Here is a 26,680-nt window from a genome sequence, read left to right as displayed (position 1 = left end):
CAGGTATCTGTGTTTTGCATTAGAAATAGAGAGTCTTGCCTTTTGGGCTGTCGGCACTGACACTAAACTGAAAAGAAATTGAAAGAATGTCGAACAAAACCATATTTAGACATAAATTGGTGAATTCTGTTTTAATTATAAGCAGGCAGAAAAACACTGGAGCTTACTGGGTCTGTTTTTATCCCCTTCCCTTTTACTATCAAAACATTGCAAGTGGGTCTCTTCAGAACAGCAGAGAGGTTTAATCCACTGACTTCAGGTCCCCAGTGTGATGAATTGGATTTCCCTTCCTTAAGGCTTGCAGGGTGATACAGTGTTGGAGAAAGTATTCAGATCCTTTAAAAGCACTAATACTGCACTGACTGTATATAATCAGGAAGATGTGCTTAAAGTATCAAAGTAAAAGTACTCACTGTAGAAAATGGCCCCTGTGACTGTTATACTATTAAATATTATAATATTGGATTATTATTACTGATACATTAATATGTAAAGAGCATTTTACTTTTGCAGCTGGTTGAGATTGGGCTTTTAACTACTTTAACAATAAGTTAAGTACAAATATTTTCATTATTTTATTATTTCATTAATCTGCTGGTTATTTTCTTGATTGATTTTGAAAATAGTGATAAATGCACATCACAATTACCCAAAGTGCCAACTTCAAATGTCTTGTTTTGTCAACCAATAGTCTTGTAATTGTAATTATTAAAATAATCACAAAGAAAACACAGAAAATCGTCAGATATGAGAAGCTGGCAATTTTGCATGAAGAATTGTTAATTGTTAAAAAAAAAAAAGTTTGTTAATTTCCTGAAAAGCTAATAGTTTCAGCTCTAAGGTTTTTTATTTCATAAGTTTTATTGCCAATGTAAAATCTTAAATTGTAAAGTAACCACTATGTATAGCTGCTAAATAAATTTTCCCTCTGAAGTGTAAGTAGAAACATAAAGTAGCATGAAAAGAAAATACTAATGTAAGGCAGAAGTTACAACAACATACAACATATTGCATTAATTTCAATACCAACAGGTGTTGGTTACTTGTGACTAAATTACAATACTGATGTATTACCTTTCTTTCATTTGTATGTACATGTGTAAACTGACTGTCCTGTCAGTTTCTGCTGTTATTTAAATCCAGTCGTTTCTTCAGTCTTAGGCTACTTCTCCTTTAAGCGCCGAAAAAGCCCCCGCTTTGACGTCAGCAGTAAAACCTGCTCCGGCTGGGTGTCTGTCTGTCCGGGAGTGAAGTGAGTTTGGCGTGCTAGTGCTACTGGAATCGGAGTTTTCCCTCTGTGTTTCGTTGAGTGTTTTTGTCGTTTTGTAACGTTGCTCGCCAGGTTTTACGTGGTTTAATCAAAAAGCCAGTTCTGTAGTCGCTTTATGGGATTATTTAGGAAAGTTCCTGAAGTGCTCTTTGAGGAACCGGTGGACGGCGGACACCACCGGAGATGGATAAGCTAACCGATAGCTGAGTTGTTAGCCGAGAATCATAGGTCAAGAATAGGATCGAGCTAGCATGCTAAGAGCTAGCTAATTTAGCATTTTATCGGCTAACTAAGTGACTTGTTAACCTGTAACGTCAAAACTACTGTCGGTTCCTCCTCGGGCCTTGCTGCTACACAGTGAATAGTTTATCAGAGGCCAGCTAACCCCGTAAGAAGACTCGGTTTGTGTGACAAGGAAAAGGCAGAGGAGTACTGTTGAGAGGGGGCTGTTGTTCATCTCTCAGCCCAGACCAAGAGCATGCTGTCCAACGCACAGAACCAGCCACTGTTTCCTAATCCGGCGGGGCAACAGAACCCGGGCGGGCAGCAGAACCCCACGGGCCAGTTCCTCCCCTTCCACGCCAGACCCTCCTTACAGATCAAGAAGAACGCCATAACAGACGACTACAAGGTAACCAGCCAGGTGCTGGGGCTGGGCATCAATGGCAAGGTGCTTGAAATCTTCCAGAAGAAGACTGGAGACAAGTATGCGCTGAAGGTAGGTAATATTTGACAAATAAACTGGGTAAAGGTCAAGGCTGTGAAGTCACTGCGGAACAGAGGCATAGCCAGGAAATCAGTCTACTCTGGAAGAAAATAATACTTTGACTGACTCTAGTGGACGTTTTGTGCCCAGCTGTTTCTGGAGTTGTCACCACTTGCGATGACAGTGACGCAGTCCAAACTATCTAAACTCCGCTTTTGAGGCTAAAACAAATAACAAATTTTAATAGAAATAAATAGAACTCATGGACAGAAAATTAATCTTCAACATGTTGATAGCTGATTAAATGCTTAACTCATTTGCTAACTTAATTATTTTTATTATTATTAAAAATGCAATTCAAGTCATTGTTTTCAAATTTTTAAATGTGAATATTCACTCCTTTTTAGTACTCTGCCTTTTTACTTCTGCCTGCTGGTCACTCAAAACAAGAACCCTAAAGACAGCAGCTTTTGAAAGATACTGGTCTACCCACCTTTTTAGCGTTTCTCATGTATGGTCTTAATTACTCTAACATAAAAACAACTGCATGTTTGTTTGTCAGATATTAGCAGGACATCTGTAGTTTAAACTCGTATATGAAGTTGAAACAAAGGGTATTTTAAATGCAACCAATGAATGAATCTATAACGGGTACACTAGCATCTCAGCTGTGATGTGCTGCCCCTTATCACAGGTGTTGCAGAGTGCTGTGTCCAGTGGAGTCTGAAGCATGTTGCTGGGCAGGCTATGTGATGTTTAAATTATTTCTCAATCTGCTCAAGCCTTTCTGCATCATGTGCTGTAATTGTTTTGTCCATTGCCAGTCACTGTGTTAAGATAAAACAGTGACAAGCAAATATTGGTTGGACGCAGCCCTCTGTTCGTGTTTTTGATTTAAATTAAGTTATGCCACAGTAACCTGTAAATTAGAAAAAGCTCATTATAGAAGAGATTGTGTAAAGTTTGGTCAAATGAGTGCTAAACAAAAGCTTCCCCAATTGAATCACAGTCCAGGAGCATCCTGTGTGGTGGTTCAAACCGAAATTTAGCTTAAATAACCGGGTCACAGCTCTCTGCACTAGTGTGTGCATATTAAACATAGAGTAAGCACACTGACACGCTTTTACTCAAACCTGTTTGGCATCATGTTGGGCTATGTGTTGGTAAGCCATATATAAGTAGGATTAAACATAGTCATGTTGCACTTTACATATTATAGGAGGTTGCAGCTGGTAATAATGTTTGTGTGTAATATCATTTTATAATTGCAGATAGATGTGGATATGGCTTATGAAGGGAGTTTTTATGTCTTTGCTGTCCAACTCCAGTGGGGTATAAAGCAGTATACGAAGATTAACACGAGGGAATCTGCATGTTGAGTAATGCACCCCGAATTTTCAAAGTTGTGACAGTCCTTTTGTGTATAATTTGAAATGATTTATGAACATATGCCATAATTAAATATTGACAATGACAGAGTTTAATTAATATTAAGAGTTGACACTGCAAAGGCAAAAATAAGTTGTAATTACTAAAAATGTCACTACTAAAATGGTGTAAGTTTTAATGTGGAATAATTAACTACAAGCAACTGGAATTAAAGTTTAGTCTCTAAATCACATAACATAAACTTCTCATAGAAACTTGGTGCTGCTTAACTGTACTTCTCAGTCATTATTGTAAAACCTGTATGCTTGGCTGTGCTTATGGAGACAGGTTTTTCATAAACAAACAACTGTAGATGTAAGACTATTCTTGCTACTTATGATTACTGCCTCTGTCTCACAGAGAAACCCCCAAAATTGACGAATAAATAGCACTGTTGAAACAACAGGGCAAAATGACTGACTCCATGTGTGTGGACAGAAAAGACATTGGTTCCTTAGAAACAATACAAATCCCATCATGATAGCAAAGCAGCAGGAAAATGTTGCACTATTTAGATATACAGCATAACCGCACGTAATAATGTGTGGTGAATATTTGAGCACAGATGGCATCTGTGAGCTTCCCCTCTGTCAGTGCTGGAATAAATCTCTGTGTCAGATGCAAATATATACAAATACACACTTGATTTAAAGGCCACCAAGTGATTTGATTGTATAATGTGCCTGTATACTTACATAAATTCCCTCCTATTGCTCCTTGTACTCTTAAAACTTGTAGCACTTTGGAGCTGCAATGTAAGATGCTAGCTTCACCACTTTCTTCTCATGGTCTTTCAGCAGACTGTAGGCAAACAGATTGATGTCTTCACTGAATGAACTAATGAACTAATGCCCTTCGTGTTCCCGTCACTGATGTCAGCTGAGTCAGCCCTATCGCATCTTTTTTATTCATTAGGGTTGCATTAGATGCCAGCACTAGGAATCTGCCAGCCTGGCCCAAGGTGACATCACCTTGTGAAACTTTTACCTGTGTCTTGGAACAAGTTTTACGCTAACAGTGCAGCTGAATAAGTGAGTGTCTGTGTTTGTGGGAGAGAGACTGTTGCAGAGAAATGGAGGAACCATAAAGTCTCGAAAGTCATAAACATTTATATTTTACTACCTTGTACTGCATTATACTTAATGCAGCCTGTCACATAATCAATAGCTTTTACTTTGTGGTTTTTGAGACAAAGCTATGTACCTCTCTGTGTTGACTGGTCTGCTTTTAAGTCTCCTGCATACTCTCAAAGGTTGTGAAGCATCTGCAGGTATCATCTTACAGTGACTAAAATTGTATGCACACAAGAAACCAGGTTATTGGGAGCAATCAGGTTATGGCCACATTCTGACTGCAAATAGCACTGTGTTTAAAAAAAAAAACGCAGTACTGTGTTTTTTGTCGCCCCCTTGGCTACAGCATATGGGAAGGAAGTTATTTCATAAAGTTCAGTTTGAAAATACACCCCTTAGTTTGAAGGCATACCAGATGCCAATACACTGCGTGATTTTACAACTTTGGAATGTCTCAATCAAAAAACACTAACAGAATCATACAGTTCATGTTACAAGGTTTCCTGTCTTCACGCTGCACTTGAACGCCACAGACTATGTTGCCTGATAATGTTGCATTGTGCCACGGCAAAGGTTGAGCAGTGTATGGACTCAGGGCAGCTTAATTTCTAACTTATTACATAACATTTCTTGTTTAAAGGATTTGGAAGGTAACTGGTTTGTTGCACAACCCTGGACATAACCAGTTTATTAGTAATATAAATGCAATCAACACATCAAGAAATTGTAGTGAGTTTGGCTCACAAACAAACACGTGTTGAAGTGATCGCCAACAAAGTGTTTTAAAAAAGAGATTTTAGTCTTTATTAGAAAGTATGGGTTAACCACTGACTCCTTAAGCGTAGTTTTCTTCATCTGGAAAGGAGCTCAGTGAACTGTGTGTCGTTAAGATGATGCAATCATACACAGTGACTAAATATTTTGGCCACATTTTCTGAGTCGTTGAAGTTGCACTTCCTGACATTTGGAAAGATGTGCAAGTCTCTGTGGTGAAGTAAACACACCTGTCGAGGGGTTGGCTGAGAAAAGAGGAACTGGAACCACTGGCCAGTTCAAATGGAAGTTTTTTTTCCCCGTTTATGGGGTTTCGATTTTTGAAATTTCCTCTTGGACTATTGTAGAGCAGAAGAACCACGACTCCACCTAAATGGTGTATTTAAAAAGTAGTGTCTTTTCTTTGACACCCAACACCCACATACTATAAATCCTTTGGAATTTTGTATTGAGACTGTCATGCCTATTAAAGGTCAATGCAGAAATACAGAGGAAGAACTAGGCCCATTCTTCAATCATGAAATGATGAGAGAAAGGAAGGAAAAGGAGGGAGGGAGGGAGAGAGGAAGGAAGAGGTTCTTTGGTGGCACTCTGAGTTGTTTCTCCCCTTCTTTCAACAGTACCGTTGAGAGTGGCATCCCCAGTCCTTTGGTCGTTGCTGGAAGAGTACTTACTCATTATTCCACTATGCTGCTGATTACCTCCTTGAGCAAGATCAAAATCTCCCTGCTGTCGGCATGAAGTTCATTTATGATCAGTCATTTTGCCTTGTTGTGGAAAATGTTTTGCGTCCGTATTGTGGTCTCTGTGACATGTGGCGTCATCGGTCATCTGTGCTTTATTCATAATCACACTCTCACAAGATTTTTTCATGGTGAGAAAATGTTCTCAAGATGAGTTAATGGCATTATGTATTGGGATACTGACATCCCAATACATAATGCCATTAACTCATCTTCATTTGTTGTGCTATAATATATAAAATCTGTTGGTTGTTGGGATAATATTTTTAGCTTGCTAAAGGATAAAAATTGAGATGACAATATTATTAATAGTGATAGTTTATATGTTGCAACCATTGTCCTAATGTTTCATTCACACCAATTATCCTCCTCTGAAAGAAATCAGTAATGCTACTGTAACAGAATCTGTAATGGGAGCTATAAGTGAAAATTGTAATTTCAAGCAAAATAAAAAATAAATACAAACATTTAAGGAAAATTACCAAAGTGAAAATAAATGTTTTAGAGCTGCAGCATGTAGTCATGTAATTGATAAGGTAATCAACAGAAAATCAATGGGCAACTATTTGGATAATCAGTTTAATTGTTGTTTGCATTGTCAGCTTCTCAAGTGTGAGGATATGATGTTATTATTTGTCATATACACACATGGACAAAATTCTTGGTACCCTTCCGTTAACGAAAGAAAAACCCACGATGGTCACTGAAATAACTTGAAACTGACAAAAGTAATAATAAATAAAAATTTACTAAAAATTAACTAATGAAAATCAGACATTGCTTTTGAATTGTGGTTCAGCAGAATCATTTTAAAAAACAAACCAATGAAACTGGCCTGGACAAAAATGATGGTACCCCTAGAAAAGATTGAAAATAATTTGACCATAGGGACATGTTAAACTAAGGTGTGTCCTGTAATCAGCATCACAGGTGTCTTCAAACTTGTAATCAGTCCGTCTGCCTATTTAAAGGGTGAAAAGTAGTCACTGTGCTGTTTGGTATCATGGTGTGTACCACACTGAACATGGACCACAGAAAGTTACGGAGAGAGTTGTCTCAGGAGATTAGAACGAAAAATACAGACAAGCACGTTAAAGGTAAAGGCTATAAGACCATCTCCAAGCAGCTTGATGTTCCTGTGACTACAGTTGCACATATTATTCAGAAGTTTAAGGTCCACAGGACTGTAGCCAACCTCCTGGACGTGGCCGCAAGAGGAAAATTGATGACAAATTGAGGAGACGGCTAATACGAATGGTAACCAAAGAGCCCAGAACAACTTCCAAAGAGATTAGCGGTGAACTCCAAGGTCAAGGTACATCAGTGTCAGATCGCACCATCCGTCGCTGTTTGAGCCAAAGTGGACTTAATGGAAGACGACCGAGGAAGACTCCACTGATGAAAGCAAATCATAAAAAAACAAGACTGGAATTTACCAAAATGCATATTGACATGCCACAAAGCTTCTGGGAGAATGTCCTTTGGACAGATGAGACAAAACTGGAGCTTTTTGGCAAGTAACATCAGCTCTATGTTCACAGACGCAAAAATGAAGCATACAAAGAAAAGAACACTGTACCTACTGTGAAACATGGAGGAGGCTCGGTTATGTTCTGGGGCTGCTTTGCTGCATCTGGCACAGGGTGTCTTGAATCTGTGCAGGGTACAATTAAATCGAAAGACTATCAAGGCATTCTGGAGCGAAATGTGCTGCCCAGTGTCAGAAAGCTTGGTCTCAGTCGCAGGTCATGGGTCCTCCAACAGGATAATGACCCAAAACACACGGCTAAAAACACCCAAGAATGGCTAAGAACAAAACATTGGACTATTCTGAAGTGGCCTTCTACGAGCCCCAATATAAATCCTATTGAACATCTGTGGAAGGAGCTGAAACATGCAGTCTGGAGAAGGCATCCTTCAAACCTGAGACAGCTGGAGCAGTTTGCTCACGAGGAGTGGGCCAAAATACCTGTCGACAGGTGCAGAAGTCTAATTGAGAGTAACAGAAATCGCTTGATTGCAGTGATTGCCTCAAAAGGTTGTGCAACAAAATATTAAGTTAAGGGTACCATCATTTTTGTCCAGGCCAGTTTCATTAGTTTGTTTTTTAAAATTATTCTGTTGAACCACAATTCAAAAGCAATGCCTGATTTTCATTAGTTAATTTTCAGTATATTTTTATTTACTATTACTTTTGTCAGTTTCAAGTTATTTCAGTGACCATTGTGGGTTTTTCTTTCTTTAATGGGAGGGTACCAACAACTTTGTCCACGTGTGTATGAGATTAAACTGAAGATCTTTGGGTTTTGGACTGGTGGCTGTTGTGTGAAACTATAATTGTAAATCTTCGCTATTTTATAGACAAAACGATCAGTCAAGAAAATAAACATCAGATTAATCAATAATAAAAATAATTGTTTGTTGCAGCTCGTGAACATTTGGCATTATTTGTTGGATTGCCATGTTCTTTGCTGCAGTGTCTTCAGGTCACATTTTTAAACTTAGAGTTTTTATTTGAATCAAACACTACAGAATTTGATTTTACAAAGTGGCACATTTGTCAACTGGAGCTCCACCTTTGACATAGTGTGAAGTTGTGAAGTCATGATGTCTGAATCATTGAAAACTTACACTGATTGCCATACGTGAATGTCTCGAATAGGAGAGCCACATTGACTGGCTAGGTGTTGCACAACACTAGAGATGTTGTTGTCTTCTTATATCTGTACTTTATGTCCTTTGTCCAGTTGTTGCACTGGTTATGGGGAGTATATTCTGGAGAAGCTATAACTCAGTGATCAGAGGGGATCTGTATTATAGCCTGTGATGTTTAAATCTGTACTGTTTGTCAACACTAAGGCAAAAGTGTGACAGATCACGCAGTACAATAAGATCTCATTTCCCCCTTCAGATTATTGGGAAAATATTTGTTTGACATTTGTCACAAACAAACAGATTAGCTGAAGTAAAAGCTCCTTTGATAAACATTTATCTTAGTGTTGTAAGCTCCTTTTGACATAATATGATTTACTCGATCATAATTTATATGGTCTGTGATTTGGTGCAGTCGCCACCAACCCCCACGCATCGACCTTGTCTTTCTCTGTTGCCTCCCTTTCTGTTGAGGGAAGTGTATTTGGAAGGATGTGGTATTGTGGTTGTTTATAGATGGACCCAGAGCTAGTTAGCCAACTGTATCTGTGGTACAGAGTAATTTCCAAGCTGATGCAGCACTCTGTCATACTGAAACAGCACTTCGTTATGAATGGTTGCGAATACTTCCTTAATGACCTCTCAACAGACATTACTTCCAGCGAATATATGATATTATGCTTGAAACTGCTCTCCCCCAGCTATTTTTTGTGTAGACATTAAATTTTCTGCATTGGTTTTGTGATAAGTTCCTTAAAAAGGAAGCAATGCGGTTGAACAGTGCTGAATGGTGTCAATGGTAAAGGGAAGTGAATGTTCATCTCTCTTCCAGATTTCATTCATTCAACACACTACATGCTCCGTTGCTCTTGAATACTAACCAGTAGTATGAATACCAGCCAAAAGCCTGCATAACTAAACTAATTTGAAGCTAAATTTGGTACTGATGCATAGAAAAGCAAACAAGTGTTAAATTTTCAGATTTTTTTACTTAGGGGATTTATTTTTTACATTTTGTGTTGATTGGCGAATTGATATAATTGGCTATTTGGAGTAACAGTGGTGTCCTTAGTCTTTAACATGGTGGAAAGACTAAGGGAAAAAAGTTAAAGAATAGTTCAACAACTTTTAGACAGTTAATAATTTAATAATAATAAAAATAATAATAATTTTCTTGGTTATTTCAACTTTATTTCACAAATTGTCAAAATTAGTTGATCTCAAATTTTGGGAAACAAATTTATTCTGTTTCTTGCCAAGAGTTAAATGAGAAGATAAATATCACACTCGTATCTGTATGATAAATGTCATGCTGACCCAGCTGCTGGTTAGCTTAGTGTAAAGACTAGTAATGCGGAAATGGCTAGCCAGTGGAAACGAAATCAAAATCCACCTATCAGCACCTATAAAGCTCACTAATGAATTATTTAATTATTTAATTAAACATTGTATCTTGGTTGTTTAATCGGTACAAAAACTAAAGTGAAAAAAGATACAATGTACTTTTATGGGGTGTTATGTGCCAAACTTTGTCTTGGCAAGAAACCTCCTGAATTCTTAGCTGGTTGCTTTTTTGGCCTTCCCTAGTTTTCTTTAGTTTGTCTGTCTGAAAACATACTTTTGTACATTTCTACATGTACACACACACACACGATCAACAGAAAGGCTTGTGTTTTTTTTTGGCTTTACTGCAACAGCGGGGCCAGTCCTATAATTGCGAATGTCCCTGACTGACTGACTGACTGACTGACTGACTGACTGACTGACTGACTGATCATATTTCCACCACTGGTCAGCCAAATGTCGTGTGACTGTTTGCCCATAAGCTGTTGCTCTTTCGAAATTGATTAGTGCAAATTGTTTCTGCAGTGTTTCTGACTTAGCACTTTTGTTGCTAGATTTAGAGACCTTTTTTGAAAAAAGACTAGTTATAAACCCAGTTCATGGCTGGACTGCCTCTTGTTACAGGCAGTCATCTTGCTGCCCTGGTTTCCCTGTTGCTCGGGAGATGCAGGGAAGCGGAGGAGTGCTTCCATTTCACTGAGCCTGGTCTCAATTGATAAACAAATAAACTATTTCTTTACATGCACCATTATTACTAATGGAGGCAGAGGAATAACTAAACATAAGACACACTGAGCAGAGAGAGGATGAGAGTGGGAGGGAGAGAGCGGATCCATTGCTAACTGCTGATGAAACCAACAGATCTGAATTGATGTGAACAACAGAAACACCAGCAACCAGAAATGAGACTTATTGCAGCATGTCAGCATGGCAGTAAAAGCCCTGTTAACAAATAAAGGGTTTCTTTTAACTGAAACGCTACAAGGCTTTTGATGATTTGAAACGGCTACAGAAAGTGTTGGGTTTGTTTTAATACTTAACGCAGTAACTTTAACACGACAGAAGGGAACGACTGAAAATTAGGCTTCGTGCTAAAATGCAGCGATGACCAATTAAATGTATATGATATCAAACAGAGGGGAATAAATACCTGCCTCTAATACAAGTCTGACTCAAATAAAAGTATGTCACCTTCTGTAGTTGAGGTAAATGAAGTTGCCAGTCACTTTTTGAGGAAATATAGTAGTTGAAAACTGTTGTGGATCACAGGCGGAGGCTGTGCACTGTGTGAGAGATAAAATAAGAAAGCTATTCTGTTGATTCGGACTTTCATTCACATTTTACAAGTAAATACAGCTGAAATGACAGCACAGTATTTGTCTTTAACTTACGTGTTTGGTGATTTTTTTTTTTTTTTTTTTTTAATATGATGACGTTGTGGTTGTAAAATCAAGATTTTAGCAGTGCAGAGCTGCAGCTTGGGAATCGCTTAGAAATGACTGCTGGTTAAAATGTAGCCGTAATGGGCTGTGTTTCAGTCACTATTTCATTTTTGTTCTGTTGTCTGACAAGAGAAACAGAAAAACATGTAAATTTGGCTGCATTAAAACACTATATATGAGCACAGAGAGTAGAAGAGAAGCAAACAGATAAAGGGCTGAAAATGGCTGACAATAGTCGGAATGCAAATACATGCACGATGTCACTTGTTTACAGCAGTAAACTACAGTCCTACTCTTTCTGTTTTTTTAATTTATTTTTTGGGCATTTTTGCCTTTTATTATGACAGTGAAAATGGAGAGAGTCAGGGGAGCCTTATGTTCTCTACCAGATGAGCTACCAGGGCGCCCAATTGACTCATAATGTTAACCCCCAGTCATTAGGAATCAGCTGAAAACACAGCATTCTGTTTGTATTTATACAGTGAAGTTACAGATATCATCTGTTGCATCAGGTGATGAGGGGATTCACACCATGAATCACAATGTGTCAGCAGGGAGGAGTTAGTGAAGCTGGCTCAAAGGGAAAGGAACGAGGTAGAGATTGTCAAAAATATAATACCTTTAGTTTCTAGTTCACTTCTTTAGAAACAGTTATCTGTTTATTGTTTTCATCTGTCTCTGTACCTGGCAACATCTTAAAAGACTCTGCTTCATCTCCTTCGTTTCCATGCACATCTTCCAGCCCGAATCAGGAAGTGAGACAGCTGCCTCCGGGTGTCATACAGATGCCATCCTGTCTCACTTCCTCCCCTTGAAAGTAACTTTTTTTTTAATGAATGTGTGTTGTGTACTGGGACACCTGCTGGCTAACGATATTCACTTGCACGCTATTTGTCTTGAGAGGTTGGATGGCACGAGTGATGGCATAAGCTTTATTCTCACTGGCGATATCTCATGCATTTAGAATATGATGATTTTGTTTTTTGAAAGTATGTTTAAAACAATTTTCACCTCATGTTAGTGGCACAATTGACAGATGGAGTGTTCTTACATTCATTGTTTATTTGTCCCAAACAGCCTGTTATACATTAGCTGTAGCTAGCAAGGAACATATGCACCAACTGTAGTTTTCTGTGTTTGTGTCAGCTGTGTATGCAATTATGTCAACTCTTAAAGTTCACTTCACCCTCAGTCTGAATATACCTTTATGCCATTGAACTGACTAATTTTACATGGTTTCCTTTTGTAGCTCCATAAAACAGTCTGATTTACTCTGGCAACAATGTCACTGAAACGTTCAAAATGGTACCATACACATGTAACAGTGCAGATGTTCATATGCATCGCAACTACACCTCAACCTAACCATAATCGTAAAACTGAAAACCCCTCAAACAGCCCTTTTTGAAAGTGTTTCACAAAGTGAAGACCAGCCAAAATATCCTCACTCCCAAGGTCTAAAACTCACACTGGTCCTCACAAAGCATAGCCACACAAGTGTACACAGACACACACACAAACACACACACACACACACACACACACACACACACGTGCGCGCGCGTATGTGACGGTCTTGTGAGGCCTTCCAGATGTCTTTAATCAGATCATGTCCTATTGACACACAAACATGTTTGCTGCTTCACTGAGCGCTCAATGAACAAGTCACACCCACATGCAGAGACAACTCTTCTGGTAGATTGTTGTTTAACGCTTTTTGTCAGGTTAAAGGGCTTTTCTGATTGAGCCTAGCTTAACCTGTCACCCCTCTATAACCTCTATCCTCCACAGAATTTCACTGTTGCATCACCCTCACTAATATTTATTTATTTTTTTAGTTTCACCATATCGACCCTGAGCTTTTCCTTGGCTTGTGAGTGGCAGGTGGAGGATGGGTGCTCCGTCAGCTTAGCCCCGTCCCACCTCCCACTGTCCTGCCCTGGCTTTTGTGTTGGCTAGAGGAAGTGTATTGTGTGCCCATCTGCCCCCCTTATCTCCCTCCTTCTCCCTAAGCTTCACTGTTTAGCCTCAAAGGGCCAGCAGCAGATGGGGGGCTATGCAGTCACACAAGCACCAGCAGAGAGGTGACAGGGGTGTGTTGTCATGTGTGTATAAATGTCCATGTGTTAAAAAGACAGTGTGAAGTCTTTGTTTGTGGCGGGAAGTCTGCTATATTTAAATATGCTTATATTATTTTCATAGCATGATTCTTATTTCCAGTACACACATGCACATATGTATCTTCTACTTCCCCTTTGACAGTTGGACATCAGAGGGGTGACAGTTATACATATGGTTAAATATTAATGAGGTGATCTCGTCACATTAACTTCCCTGTGCATAGCGGAGCAAATCTTAAATTACTCTTACTGTTAATGTAATGTCAATTCAGCATTCCAGTTGTCACAAGGATCTCCAGGCTATTAGCTAGCAACAATTAGAAAGCATTGTCATGGAAGGCAATTCAAGTCAGTCGATATTAGTGATGTAACTTACTTAATGTAAGTGTGTTGATGTCCACACAGTATCTTTACCACCTGATCTGTCATCGCCACGCACGCACGCACGCACACGCGCGCGCACACACACAGATATGATTAAGAGTTTATCTGGCTATATACCCCACACATGGACCCAATGTGATGTTGTTTACTTTGTTGGGATTCCAGATGCAGGCAGGCCGTATCTTTGGGCTACTAGTGCTCAGCAAAACAGCCTGTGGTAGTATGCCATTAGGTTGTGGAGATAAAACAGAACTTTGAACAGAGAAATTATTTTAAAATTAAAACAAGGCTGTAGGCAATCATTTTTTGGATGTATGAGAGTTTTGTGTATCTAGAATGTGAGAGAAAATACTAAAATCAGATTTTTTTCAGGAGCTTTTGCAACACTTCTCTTGATTTGACTGCAAACAAGATAAGCAGAAAAACTTTAGGGTGTGTGTTGTGGGCTGGTGGAGAGACATGGAGTACATGTTTTATACATATCTATAATCTGAACGTTTCTGAAAGAAATGTTAAAATGTCTACAATATCATTTGATCCATTTGTGATCTATGATTTAAATTGTTGCAGATTTTGTAAGATGTATGTGGTCTCACTTGTATTGAATTACTTCTCCCACTCAATAACCATCTATCACAAAATTACCTCCAACAGCGACACCAGTATTGAGTCAGTCAAAGTCAAATGACAGAGAGGGGGATCTGAGAGGATAGCATGACCTCTGAGCCCATGTGGTGAAAAGAAAGCTGCTGGCAACACACACACACGTGTCACAGTCAATACCGTAAGAAACGTCCATCCACTCCATCCTGACATCAACAATGGCGTTGGCAGTTATAAGAACCGGAGTGGCTAAATTCCAAATTAGGAAGAAAATGTGAAACCATAGTATGCTAATGTTTGTCTATTATTGAATTAATGTTATGTCATTAGTTACATATTATAAGTTAAGCTAAGCCTCTTCATTTTAGTTAAATCCATTTAGTTAATCCCTGTGTTTGTGACTGTGTAAATAATAAAGAACGGGGGTTCAATCATATTTTACTGTAGAAATGTAAGTGCTTTACATTTACAGCAAGGTTAACTAGTTTTATTTTCTTTTTTTACATTATTACAGCCCTGCTGGGAGCCCCACCAACAAATTCCTAGACAGAACAGCCATCCAGCTATTTGTGCCATTTTCAACATTTTATAATGCAGAAAACAGTTTTTGTTACTGTATATACTCTCTATATCAACTTTATAGTAATACATTTTGTAATTAAAGATTTCATGATACTTTTAAAAATGCTCACAAAATTTTGGCCCTTGGCAGTTACTTCAATACAAATCTAGAGGGTCAAAGTGTCACAGTACTACAGTGCATCAGTTCTGTCCTATGGGTACAGTGTTTGTGTCCACAGGTTCCTCTGTCAGTTAGGGTGTTTTTTTCTCTCAGTTGTGACGCAGGAAGTAAGACCCACCCTTGTTTGCTCTGTCCCAAAGGGTGGTTGACCTGTGCTGTGTGTTCAGTGTCGAGATAAAGCAGAGAGTAATTCAGCACTACACCATACCAGCTCTTCCTGGTAACAAAGACAGTCACGTTTTATTGGGCAGTCACTCAGACTTCTCACCTAAATTTCAGTAAAACAGCATGCTGACACTGAGATTATAGAAGTGTAAAAGTAAAGAAAATCTCTCGTTATCTATTGTCTTTGATGTATTCTTTTTCCTGTGTGTCCACCTTTCTTATCTTTTCTTCGGTACTTTCTTTTTTCGCAATTTCCTTTTTAAGTTTTTTTTCTTTCCATTACTGACATCTTAATAAACAAAGTCATGTCATGAGATCATGAGATCACATGCGGAAGGTGGACACCGTATCACTTCTCAGTGTTCACTGTCCCAAGCTACATTGTTGCAGACATGGATCTTGTCAAGTATGGTGGCTCTTTCTGATAAAAAGACTGCTGTTTACCAGCTGACTATCAGGAGTTGGTAGCTATCAGCTTGTACAGCAGTTGAACACACTGCACCACAGAAATAAAGTCAAGTACACAATCACGGAGCTGTCTGCGGTGAACTTTAAAACAAATGTAATCAAAGTAATAAAGCATTCAAAACCTGGCATGCGAGAGTGACAGAAACATTTAGCAGCCCTTGTATAAATCTAAAAAGAAAGTGTGTAAAAATAAACCCGGCTTAAAGTTATACATGCCTGAAATCTACACTGCAGTGAGAGGAATAGTAAACCTTTTAGTATTGACCATGCTGGCTTCACAGACATCACAGAGACATGACAACAAGAGAATGTGAAGAAAAGTGTGAAAAGTATGTGCAACCAATCAAATTTCTTCTGAATATGTAAAATATACTAGTCAGAAACTAAAGTGGTAAAAGCAGTCATAGTGATCAACAGGCCTATTGATCTAGCCAATATCCTCATGGACAGGTTAATATTGTTTATCTTCATGGACGATCAGTTTGACTTACAAGCGATCATGCCACAAACGTATGCTCATGTGGGCTGGATGTTTTGAACCACCACTGGTGGTTGTGCACTGCTTTAAGTGTTCCTTGAAATATTTTTCAATATTGTGGTGTGATTTTATTTACATGAAAAGCCATTACTAAACTGTAACTGGCTGCTGTCATGATGTTTCTATGCAGCAACCCTTTTGGACTTGTTGTCTAAAACAAGTGAGAACAGAAAACCTGATGCTTTTATTGTGTGGTTTGACTCTCTGGTTTCAGCTAAGGTGGGTTTGAGTTCAGGCAGTTTGCTGGTTGAAGTGTGTCCTTGTTGAACTGGGTGGAGTCCTTTTCAGTGGACTGAGTAAAAGGACATAGTCATGGCTGGAGTTGGGTGGAGAAGTCGGGTCAGAACTGTTCGTACCCAACCAGGTCACAGTTGTCTTTCTGTAGTTGCCTGATTTCTTAAACATCTTGTGAGAGACCTGGTTTCTGTAATTTGGGTAGAGGATTAGAGAAACCGGATTTCCCCAGTAAGATTTATCTGGGGAAAGCCAATTTTTTTTTGATCATGTATAGGTGGAATTCTGATTGGATTTTGCCATGTGTGCATGTGCATGAAAAAGACTTCAGACATTGACAGCAGCGCAACAGGATGAAAGGAGAGATTGTTACACTGCCAGAAATACATCCTCATATTCAAAATAACTACTTCCAAAGTCCAGCTAAAACTGACACAAAGAAACTTCTGGAAGAAGAAGTGAGACATGTTCAACCACTGAACATTTCACCATTTGTAAAGTTCAGACACAGCTTTGCCTGTCCTCTCACTGTGCCATTTGCCCTCTGCAATCCACCTACACACACACACACATCGGACATTTATCACTTGCTCCCAAAATAAGGTATGGGGAGAAATTTGGCTACTAACCTGCAGTTTTAAGGGAACTACATTACCACAGCATAAGTAATAACATTGTCTGATTTCCTGAGTAACCTGCTTTCACATCCGCATGTTAATGTACTGATAGTCCTGTGTGATAGGCCAGACAGCAGACTGAATACTCTGGCTCTCTCACTGCACGCTGGAACGAAGCCCACTGTTGTGTTGTGACCGTAGGTTGGGTTGGAATGTAACGCAGGACAAGATGGACAGACTTGTCAAAGCTACAAGGCTGAATTCTTTCTATTGACTGACAAGGATATTCATAGGGTTTTACATGTGGGAGTGTAGTCTAGATTATATAATTAAATCTATAAACAAACACAGGTGCTTATTCAACATTAAATTGCCACTGCCTCGCAACCTATACTTTGACAGTTGTGGAAAGTAGGAAACTGCTGTTTGTAGTTTAAAACCTCTCTAAAGCTTAGAATGAATCAATTTCTTTATAACTGGTGCCAAAACGATCTTTTATGTTTTTTTTTTTTTGTTTTGTTTTGTTTTGTTTTTTGTTTTTTTGAAGGAAAGCAGAACTTATTTCTGAATTGAAATAAATTCTCATTTCAGTCTTGTTTTTTAGGTGTAGCCTATAATCAGTACTTTCTCCTGTTTTGCCGACTTTAACATGACTTTCTTATATTTACTCTTTGAGACAGTCTGGAGCTTATAGTTCAGAAGTTCAGGCCTATATTTGACCACAAAACTTTTTTACTTCTGTAAGGGAGTCTGCAAGTTTCCTGCATGGCATTTGCTGTGTTATTTACAACTGGCAAGGTCATAAGACATGATCCTGTCCGGAGTCTTAAGTCTTTCTGCAGGGGTACCCTGTTTCAAAAAGTCATACTTGGCTTAGATGAACATTGTGAGGTAACCTAGTATATTTAAAAAATAATAACAAAAAAGGTTGTCATATTTCTGAAAATGTATTTGATATTGGAAAAAAAAATGTTTTTGATATAATTTATATTTTGTTCTTTGGTGGTGAATTGTTGATACACAATCTGAACAATTTACTTCAATGTCCCTGAATCTATACATTGGTCTGTGTGCACCATAGATCCTGTTTTTTTATTATTTACCCCTCTTTATAGTTAAGGGAGAGGTGGTAGCATTCAGATCAAATAAAAGGTAAAAAGCTTGTTGGATTATCTTTTCGTAGTCAACATTCAAACAAGAAGTGTAGCTCAAAGTGCTTCACCAATAAGGGATGACAAATAGGGATGGTAGTAAACAAAAATTTAACTTGAAAAAATATATTACAAAACATTTAGAATAAAATGTATATTTAATAATTATACCTATTACTTGGTACAAAGGAATTAACTTGAATGTACTGTAAAATCACTTTTAACAGGATCAACAACCATGTCAATAAATGTCCTCAGATGACCAAACTTTTCATTATTTGCTTGCTCTCTACTATGTTGATGGATATAATATCACAGAAGAAACAATGTAGCTACACAAAGTTGCTTGTTTAAATTCACTATAGTGAGCAATGCAGTGCTGAATTTAATTAGCACCTGGCCATAAGGCCTGAGTCATGCCAGACATCATATGGCCAGGGTTCCTGAGTGACCTTGAGCTACATGTGAAATTTCTAAATGGTTCTAAAACATTTTCCTGTGACTGACCCTCAAGTTTGACTTCCTGCTGTAGGGCGGTGAGTAAGAGTGACATTTTAGGGATTGATAATAATGTTGGGCAATGAATAGATACATTTATTGTATTATATAAATGTATTTAAAAAATCAAAATCATATAAATTGAAGGTGCTGTTGTTTAATGGTGCATTGACCGAGTGTCACACATGGAGGGTGCTAGTCTCACACAAGACTGGATTAGAAAAACAAGGAACATCTTTTCAACATTCTGCCAGCAGATGGCAGCACTGCACTTCTGTTTTTTTTTGTTTTTTTTGTTTACTGTTGATGTGAATTAGTAGTGGCATTCAGCTGGTCCCTGGTTTCTTTGAATCTAGTACAAGACATCAGTTTTTCATTTTGCCTATTATTTATAATGGGAAGGAAATGAACATTTAAACAGTAATGCAACTTGTAGTGTATTTTCTTACTTGTATATTTGATGTTAATCAACCTCTCCCTCTATGCTTCTGTCCGTCTGTCCAGATGCTGCAGGATTGTGCCAAGGCCCGAAGGGAAGTGGAGCTCCACTGGAGGGCGTCACCTTGTTCCAACATTGTGCGCATTATTGACGTTTATGAGAACCTCTATCAGAGCAGGAAGTGTCTGCTCATTGTCATGGAGTGGTGAGTGCACAGTCTTGGTGACAGACTCTCAAGTACTAAAATACTTGTCATTTGTTTAGTGGTGAATAGAATTGTCATGTCAAAAGCTTAACTACCAAGTTATTGGTTTTGGTATGCTTTTTCACTGACAGTGAAAGCAGGCATGTTTGCGTTTTTGTTGGTCACAACTGGTGATGTTCCCTCTGACAGATAGGCACCCTATGTGAAAGTGGAAGTTGTTCTCACTAATCTCACTAAGTCTTTAGTGAGATAAAGGTTATTGCGAGCTTTGTGTTAAGCAGATTTTAGCCAGGTTAATTATTGTAAATCTGTTGTGCAAAACCTTTTGTAGAAAATTACCCGATTTCTCCTAAATGAGCTTATTGTATTTTCCACACCTTTGCATTTCCATCTTGCAGCACTTTAAACCACCAAACCCACATCTTGTCACACGTGCACTCACTAGGTCTGCGTTTATCACTGTGGTGCAGAGGTAGTGGACTGATTGCCTACACGCTCACATGCAAAATGCTGAAGCTGATGACTAATTTCCTTGAGAAAATGAGCTCAGCACAAAATGCCAATAAAGAAAAGTAATGTTCTGATGAAACTAAAAACGTTTCCTAGAATATCACACCAGGTAGATGATGCAGCACAGTGAGATCTAGCTATTCAGTCTGCTTTCTTTCTGACATTGAAGAAATTGGGTCAGCCTGATGACCTGTATTTCACTGTGTAGGTTTTCCGTTATGTTGTGTAAAGAGTCACTATGTCACTATGTCAAGTCCCTTTGATAATTTTGGAAATTCGGCAAGGATTAGAGAGCAGCTTCTGATCTGCCCCGTGACCTAACTTTGCTAATATGCTACTTGATGAATCAACAAGCTTTAGATACATAAGCATATCTGTTCTGTAAAGTTCAAAGTTTCTGGTCAAAGTTGTGGTCAACTGTCGTCCAGTAGAACCTGAAGTAGGGGTGATGTTGGCTGTAAACTCCATTAGCAATATTGTATAGTTTTTTCCTATTGCTAACAAATCCCATAGAAAAACCAAAGCCAACATCGAACTGATCCTTTTCACTCACATTGCAGCATAGCCAAAGGCCAATGCAGTTGATTGGTCAGAGGTGCTGAGTCAACATTGTTGTTCTTTTGGAGGCTGTATTGTGTACACTTCTTGTGCTCTTCAGTCCATTTTATTGCAGATTGCTTTGTGACTTCTTGGTGTTGTCAGCTACTTCTTTTCTAACTTAATAGATTAAGTAGTTGGACTTAATCAACACGGCCTTGCTTGTTCAGAAGGTCATTGAAGGGAGACAAATTTGAAATACATTTAGTTAACATAATTCAATATTAGTTAACATTACATATCAAAGGTCATTATGATAATGATTCTGTAGCACACTGAAGAATCTATAAGCTACCAAACACAGACTTAGCGCTCAAAAGTGACAGTTAATATTGCAACTTATCAGGAGCAATATGTAAACCTTTTGTTCAATGTGTAAAATATGCATTTAAGAAAATAACAGCATAACATAGCATCACCAAATTAATTGAAAATATATTTTTTAAACTTTGAATCTAATTTGGAAAAAATAAAACAAAAACTACTGATATGTATTGGGGTTTTTTCTAGACGGTTTGATATTTCCAGCGAGTACATCTTATCATCCCTGCTGCTGAGGTGTTTCCACAGCGAAAACGGGTTGTGAAAGACAGTAGCTTAAGAACATGTAAGGGTGTTACAGTGTTTCTGCTGTGATGGTGCAAGATGTGCAATCTTAGTACTTCCATTCTCGTCAAAATCATTAAGTATCTATTCTGTTGAGAATTCACACACCACCTCTAGACACTTTCAGAAACATAGAGAGCCAGGGTGGGTTGAACTCTAGCTTTAGCCACATGGGAAAGAATTGTCAAACCAGTGTGAACAGAGTTTGCAGGACTGAGGGATTGCCTCACTGCTGGTGGTTACTCACATCAGTTACTTTGATATCAGAATAAAAAGCTGCTGTCCGTTTCTTAGTATGCAAAATGTGGATGATTAATAATGAGAAGCTTGAAGTGTGCTGTGGTTTTGTACAGCCGTCACGAGGCTCTGAAGCCGCGGGTCCTGCGCTCCCGTTAACACATACATGCCTGTGCTTTCTGAATCTTTAGTCACACACAAAATTGGACCTGAAACTCACACACTCATACTGAGCAAAAATGATTAAATGAAACTTATCATCAAGTAAGTCGAGTAGGATGTTCTCATGCTCAGGTTAACAACCATTAGCTTTTTACTTGACTTGTACACCAACACCTCTGTTACTCTTAATGTTGGATGTATCTGTGCTACCTTAGTTAATACCTGTGTTGTTTACAAATTTGCAAATCTTTTCGTGGATGAGGGGATACTGTAACAGTTTTAGTTGGTCACCAGCACCGGTCATATTTGAACTAAAGGTGTCCAATGGACAAAAATGTATTGTATAACATGGCTGTAAAAACCATAAAAATGATTGTGATATTGACAGTAATATAATTTGAGAGCATATCCCACATTAAATCAATATGCATGGTCAAGTTTAAACCCTGAAAAGGACTTTCACTGCTAATTTTAGTTCAGTACTACTCAGAAGTGATTATAATGCGGTCAGTTTCCCCTTTCTGTCCTAACCCTAACCCAGACAACATTCAGTACATGTCATTGCAAAGATGTGGTTCTTTGCTGTACTTCATCTGGCCTGTTGACACCTGTGCTAAACATTCAAAATCATATCAAAAAGTGAATACAGTACCTAGTACATCAGAAGGTAAATGTACTCATTCCTCATGCTACTTAGCCAAGAATGAGAAATGAGATGAGTAGGGAGCTCATCAGAAGTGTATCTATCTAAAAATCTCAGATACTGACTTTTTCTTCCCAGCATGGACGGTGGTGAGCTTTTTAGTCGAATCCAGGACAGAGGAGACCAGGCCTTCACTGAGAGGGGTAACAACACACAGCATTTCTTATAATACCTCAACATTTTATTACACAATTACATAGCACACTGGTTCAGATATACCACTGCATCCACACAGACACACACAGCCACCATATACTGCCACCTGTAAAATGTAAATATCAAATTACTTAATTTTCTTTTTGTGTCTTTATGTCAGAGGCGTCTGATATCATGAAGAGCATAGGAGAGGCCATCCAGTTTCTGCATGCAATCAACATTGCACACAGAGATGTCAAGGTTTGTGTCTTAACTTTGTATTGTCACACTGGTTAATAAGACATTTCCCTGCTCTTTATAGCTGCAGTAACTAACATCATATTCTTCATTGTTTCCTGAATCTTCCATGCAGCCAGAGAATTTACTGTATTCCACGAAGAGGCCCAATGCCCTGCTCAAACTCACAGACTTTGGCTTTGCCAAGGAAACCACCTCACACAACTCTTTAGCTACCCCCTGCTACACACCCTACTATGTTGGTAAGGAGTGAATATCAAATATTCAATATTCTACTCCTTGCCTAATAAGAGACAGTAAAAAGGACGCATAACACAACACGTAACTCACATTCTTCCGTTTCCATTTGTAGCACCAGAGGTTCTGGGCCCAGAGAAATATGACAAGTCATGTGACATGTGGTCGTTGGGTGTCATCATGTATATCCTGTAAGTCAGTCTTTTCATAATCTCTCACACCTCCACCATGTTCTTTATTGAATGCAGTAACTAATGCTGCCATGTTAAACCTTCACCAGGTTGTGTGGGTACCCTCCTTTCTATTCCAACCATGGTCTAGCCATCTCTCCTGGGATGAAGAAGAGGATCAAGATGGGCCAATATGAGTTTCCCAACCCTGAATGGTCTGATGTATCAGAAGAAGGTAAGGCTATAATGTAAACTGGTCCCACTGTAGGTACTCATTTCTTTATTTAGATGTCGATGTATATGCTCTGCTTCTGTATATAGGAACTGGAGGTATTGAGTTTAAATTATGGTAAACTGAAACTTTGCTTTTTTTCCTGAATAATATGAAGGATTATTTTGCTTATAAACTAAAAGAAATATGTGAAAATCCAACAGTCAGTCATTGCACAAGTGAACATAGGAGTACCTGCCATTCACTGGTCTCACATGATCTTACTTTCATCTGTCAGAAAAAACTTTTCATCACAATGTTTCACAAGCTTCTTCAGGACCTCACCTAAACATGAGAAACAAGCGAGTCTTAACTTTATCAAGAAATTGAAACTAACGGATGTTCATTTGCTACCGTCAGTCAAATTCACTACAAATGAAAGTGATATTTTCTGAGTAGTAAATTAATTTTTGAAGAGAAAAAATGCTATACAGTGAAGATTTCGCCTCCACCTCTACCCCAGTATCTCCTTCTGTCAGAGCGGTGTATGGGTATATGTGGGCAAAAACAAAAGAGTTGAATGGGTTATACTTAGTGTAATACACTACTCGAGAACCCACACAACAGTTTTTTTTTTTTTTTTTTTTTTTTAAAGCGCTTTTAGCTGTTTAGCATCCAAACTTTTGCAAATTGTGAATGGCTCCCTTCTTTCAGGCAGTTTCCCAGCATCAGTTAACACTACAGAGATTAGGAGAGAAGCAAACAGATAGAGGGCTGAAACCGGCTGACACTAGGAACAATGCAAATACAATGCGATGAGTTGTTTACAGTGGCTCCTCAACAGTTTTCAACTATGTCTTCGATTGACACTGTCCATACTCGATCAAGCTACATACTAGGTTTTGATCTAGTCTTGTTTTTCTTTTTAATGGTGTAAATAATAATTGTGTTTGCAGCTAAACAACTGATTAGGACCCTCCTGAAGACTGAGCCGACCCAAAGGATGACCATCACAGAGTTCATGAATCATCCATGGATCAATGTGAGAACATGAGCTCTCTTGCATTTTTCTGGATCATTTTCATACCATCTTTTCAGTGGTTTTTCTGGCTGATATCCGTACACTGAAGTAAGATTCGGATGTGCTTGTGTTTGTCTTCCTAAAGCAATCGATGGAGGTTCCCCAGACCCCACTTCACACCAGCCGCGTACTAAAGGAGGAGAAGGACACATGGGAGGATGTCAAGGTTAGACAGCTGCTTATCTTTGCATCAGTGAATCAGTGAAAAAGACAAACTTCCTGTATCTGCATGTGTTCAGGAGTTCCCACGTGCCAAGCACACTCAAACATGCATACGTACAACAGCAGACTCCAGTTGAGTAAAGCAAGTGGCCTAATGATCTTCTTTTCTCTATGTTTCAGGAGGAAATGACCAGTGCCTTGGCAACAATGAGGGTTGACTACGAGCAAATCAAGATCAAGACCATTGAGGACTCAACCAATCCACTGCTAACGAAACGGAGGAAGAAAGCCAGTAATGCCATGGCGGACCCACAGTCTGCTGCCCACTGAAAGATGCACGCATGCATGCACATATAAACACAGGTTGTAAAAAGGAAGCAATAATTTGTCGACATGTGAGTCGCATTGCATGGATTTTCTCAGTGTTTTATTTTTCATGGCAAATTCTAATGTTTTGTAGGAGTGTTTGTTTTTATTACTCTACCATTTTAACAAAACCCACCACTCTGCTCTGGCAGAGAGGATGTTGATCTGTGTTTTTACACCAGTGAAGAGATTATAAATATTCTAGAAAAGGGGAGGAGAGGGAATCGGTGAGATCTCTCTCCTCTCCTTTCCCAAATATCAGGTTGTGTACTCAGAGGGGCTTGAATGTTGGAATAGGACATGAAGCCTTAGCATTAGCAGTAGTTCTCTGTCAACCTGCAGCCCTGTTCTAGCTCTAGCCCCAAACCTGTGAATGTTAAATCAAATGGCTAAATCCCAAAAATAAAAGCAAGGGAAGGTTTCTTTTACGTACATGCAAAGTAAGCAGATGTATTTTGAACTGACAAGTAGAATGTAAGGACTCTGTCCCTGACTGTGGAAATTGGCAGGAGGCAGTAGCTCATTTCTGGGATTTGGACTTGGAGTGTCTGTCGGGTTCAGTTTGTCTTTATGAATGTCGAACAGAGGCCTATGCACTCACACAAGGGTCATGTGCCATTCAGACAGAGCACCTCACTCATGGTCCCTCTCTCCTACTTTAATCTATGCTTGTTTTTCAGGTACATAGCGTTAGAGCAGAGAAGGATGGCACGTTTAAGAACAGAAACTGGCCCCTCTTTCTCCTGCATGTAGCTCATAGGAGAGTAGGAGCCAACTGATACTGTATTTTTTCATGGATTTTATGAACATTTTAGCATAGGCCTTACCGTTGTGTCGCTAAAGCAGCAAATTACTTTTAACCCCTACCTACCATTTGGTTCAGGCTTACCAATGTTATGCTTCAGAATTAATAACATTGCCAGATTATATTTCAGGTTAATGCTATGCAGATGTGTTTGTCAGCTTGAAGTTTTGCTAGGGCCTTTTTGTTAGATTTCTGTTTGCAGATGTGTCGAGCAACAATAGGGAGCGTTTGTGTGTTTTTATGTAAGCAGTAGCACCCTCTAAGGAGTACATGGTTCAGACCGATCATTTAGTTACTGTTGATCACACCAGCTCAGCTGTCAGGAGTCTCTGTGGGATTAGTCTGGTGCAACACTTCTCCTCCACACTTCCTGGTGGATTGAGAGGAGGTAGAAAGTACTTAAGAGCTGTTCCTCTTCCCCGAGCAGAATCTGACACCACCAGCAAGCTGTCATCACATTCAAAGAGGGTGTGATGGTTGGTTCGTTCCTCTTCAGTGTTCTGGTAACGCAACAGGACACTTCCCAGCTCACTTGGGATCATGGGAAATTATTTTGTTACTTTTGTCAGTTTGGTCCACTTCACTTTGTAAAATCACATCCACATTACCTGTCACATCGCACATACAAATCTCACTGTAGAAATGTTCCTTGAATGTGTGGGGCAATGTTCCCGCTGTTGTGCATTTTTTTCTTTCTTTTTTTTTTACTATACCCCTCAACACTTTTTGTAGTGGAAGCACAGATGTGTCTGTCTTTTTTTTCCTTGTCATTGAGTCTGTTCAGCTCCACCTGCCGTACTTTTGTCTGCTTCAGCTTTGGAATAAAAAACACATAAAGCACAAA

The 26,680-nt window shown here is 38.9% G+C and overlaps 1 protein-coding gene across 1 annotated transcript; it reads left to right on the top strand.

The window, feature by feature from the left end:
• The first annotated feature begins 1,224 nt into the window (after positions 1-1,224).
• On the top strand, positions 1,225-26,680 carry mapkapk2a (MAPK activated protein kinase 2a). Its single transcript, XM_023423642.2, has 10 exons — positions 1,225-1,988; positions 19,457-19,596; positions 22,490-22,554; positions 22,728-22,807; positions 22,920-23,046; positions 23,157-23,232; positions 23,322-23,446; positions 24,379-24,464; positions 24,589-24,669; positions 24,846-26,680. Exons 1-10 carry the CDS (start codon positions 1,749-1,751, stop codon positions 24,993-24,995), a joined length of 1,170 nt encoding a protein of 389 aa, XP_023279410.1. The 5' UTR covers positions 1,225-1,748; the 3' UTR covers positions 24,996-26,680.

The sequence above is a fragment of the Seriola lalandi genome, unplaced genomic scaffold, assembly GCF_002814215.2.
Source record: "Seriola lalandi dorsalis isolate HSWRI2012SDOR001 ecotype SW California unplaced genomic scaffold, Sedor1 jcf7180002054692, whole genome shotgun sequence".
In the NCBI taxonomy this organism is placed as follows: domain Eukaryota; kingdom Metazoa; phylum Chordata; class Actinopteri; order Carangiformes; family Carangidae; genus Seriola; species Seriola lalandi.
Note: the sequence above shows the minus strand (reverse complement) of the source record. Positions and strands in the feature narration are given on the sequence as shown.

Bases quoted from the DNA above. Each gene is read 5' to 3' on its own strand.
- mapkapk2a (XM_023423642.2), top strand. From the start codon at position 1,749: ATGCTGTCCAACGCACAGAACCAGCCACTGTTTCCTAATCCGGCGGGG. The intron at 19,597-22,489 runs GTGAGTGCACAG...TTTTCTTCCCAG, and splicing joins CTGCTCATTGTCATGGAGTG to CATGGACGGTGGTGAGCTTT. The intron at 24,465-24,588 runs GTGAGAACATGA...GTCTTCCTAAAG, and splicing joins TGAATCATCCATGGATCAAT to CAATCGATGGAGGTTCCCCA.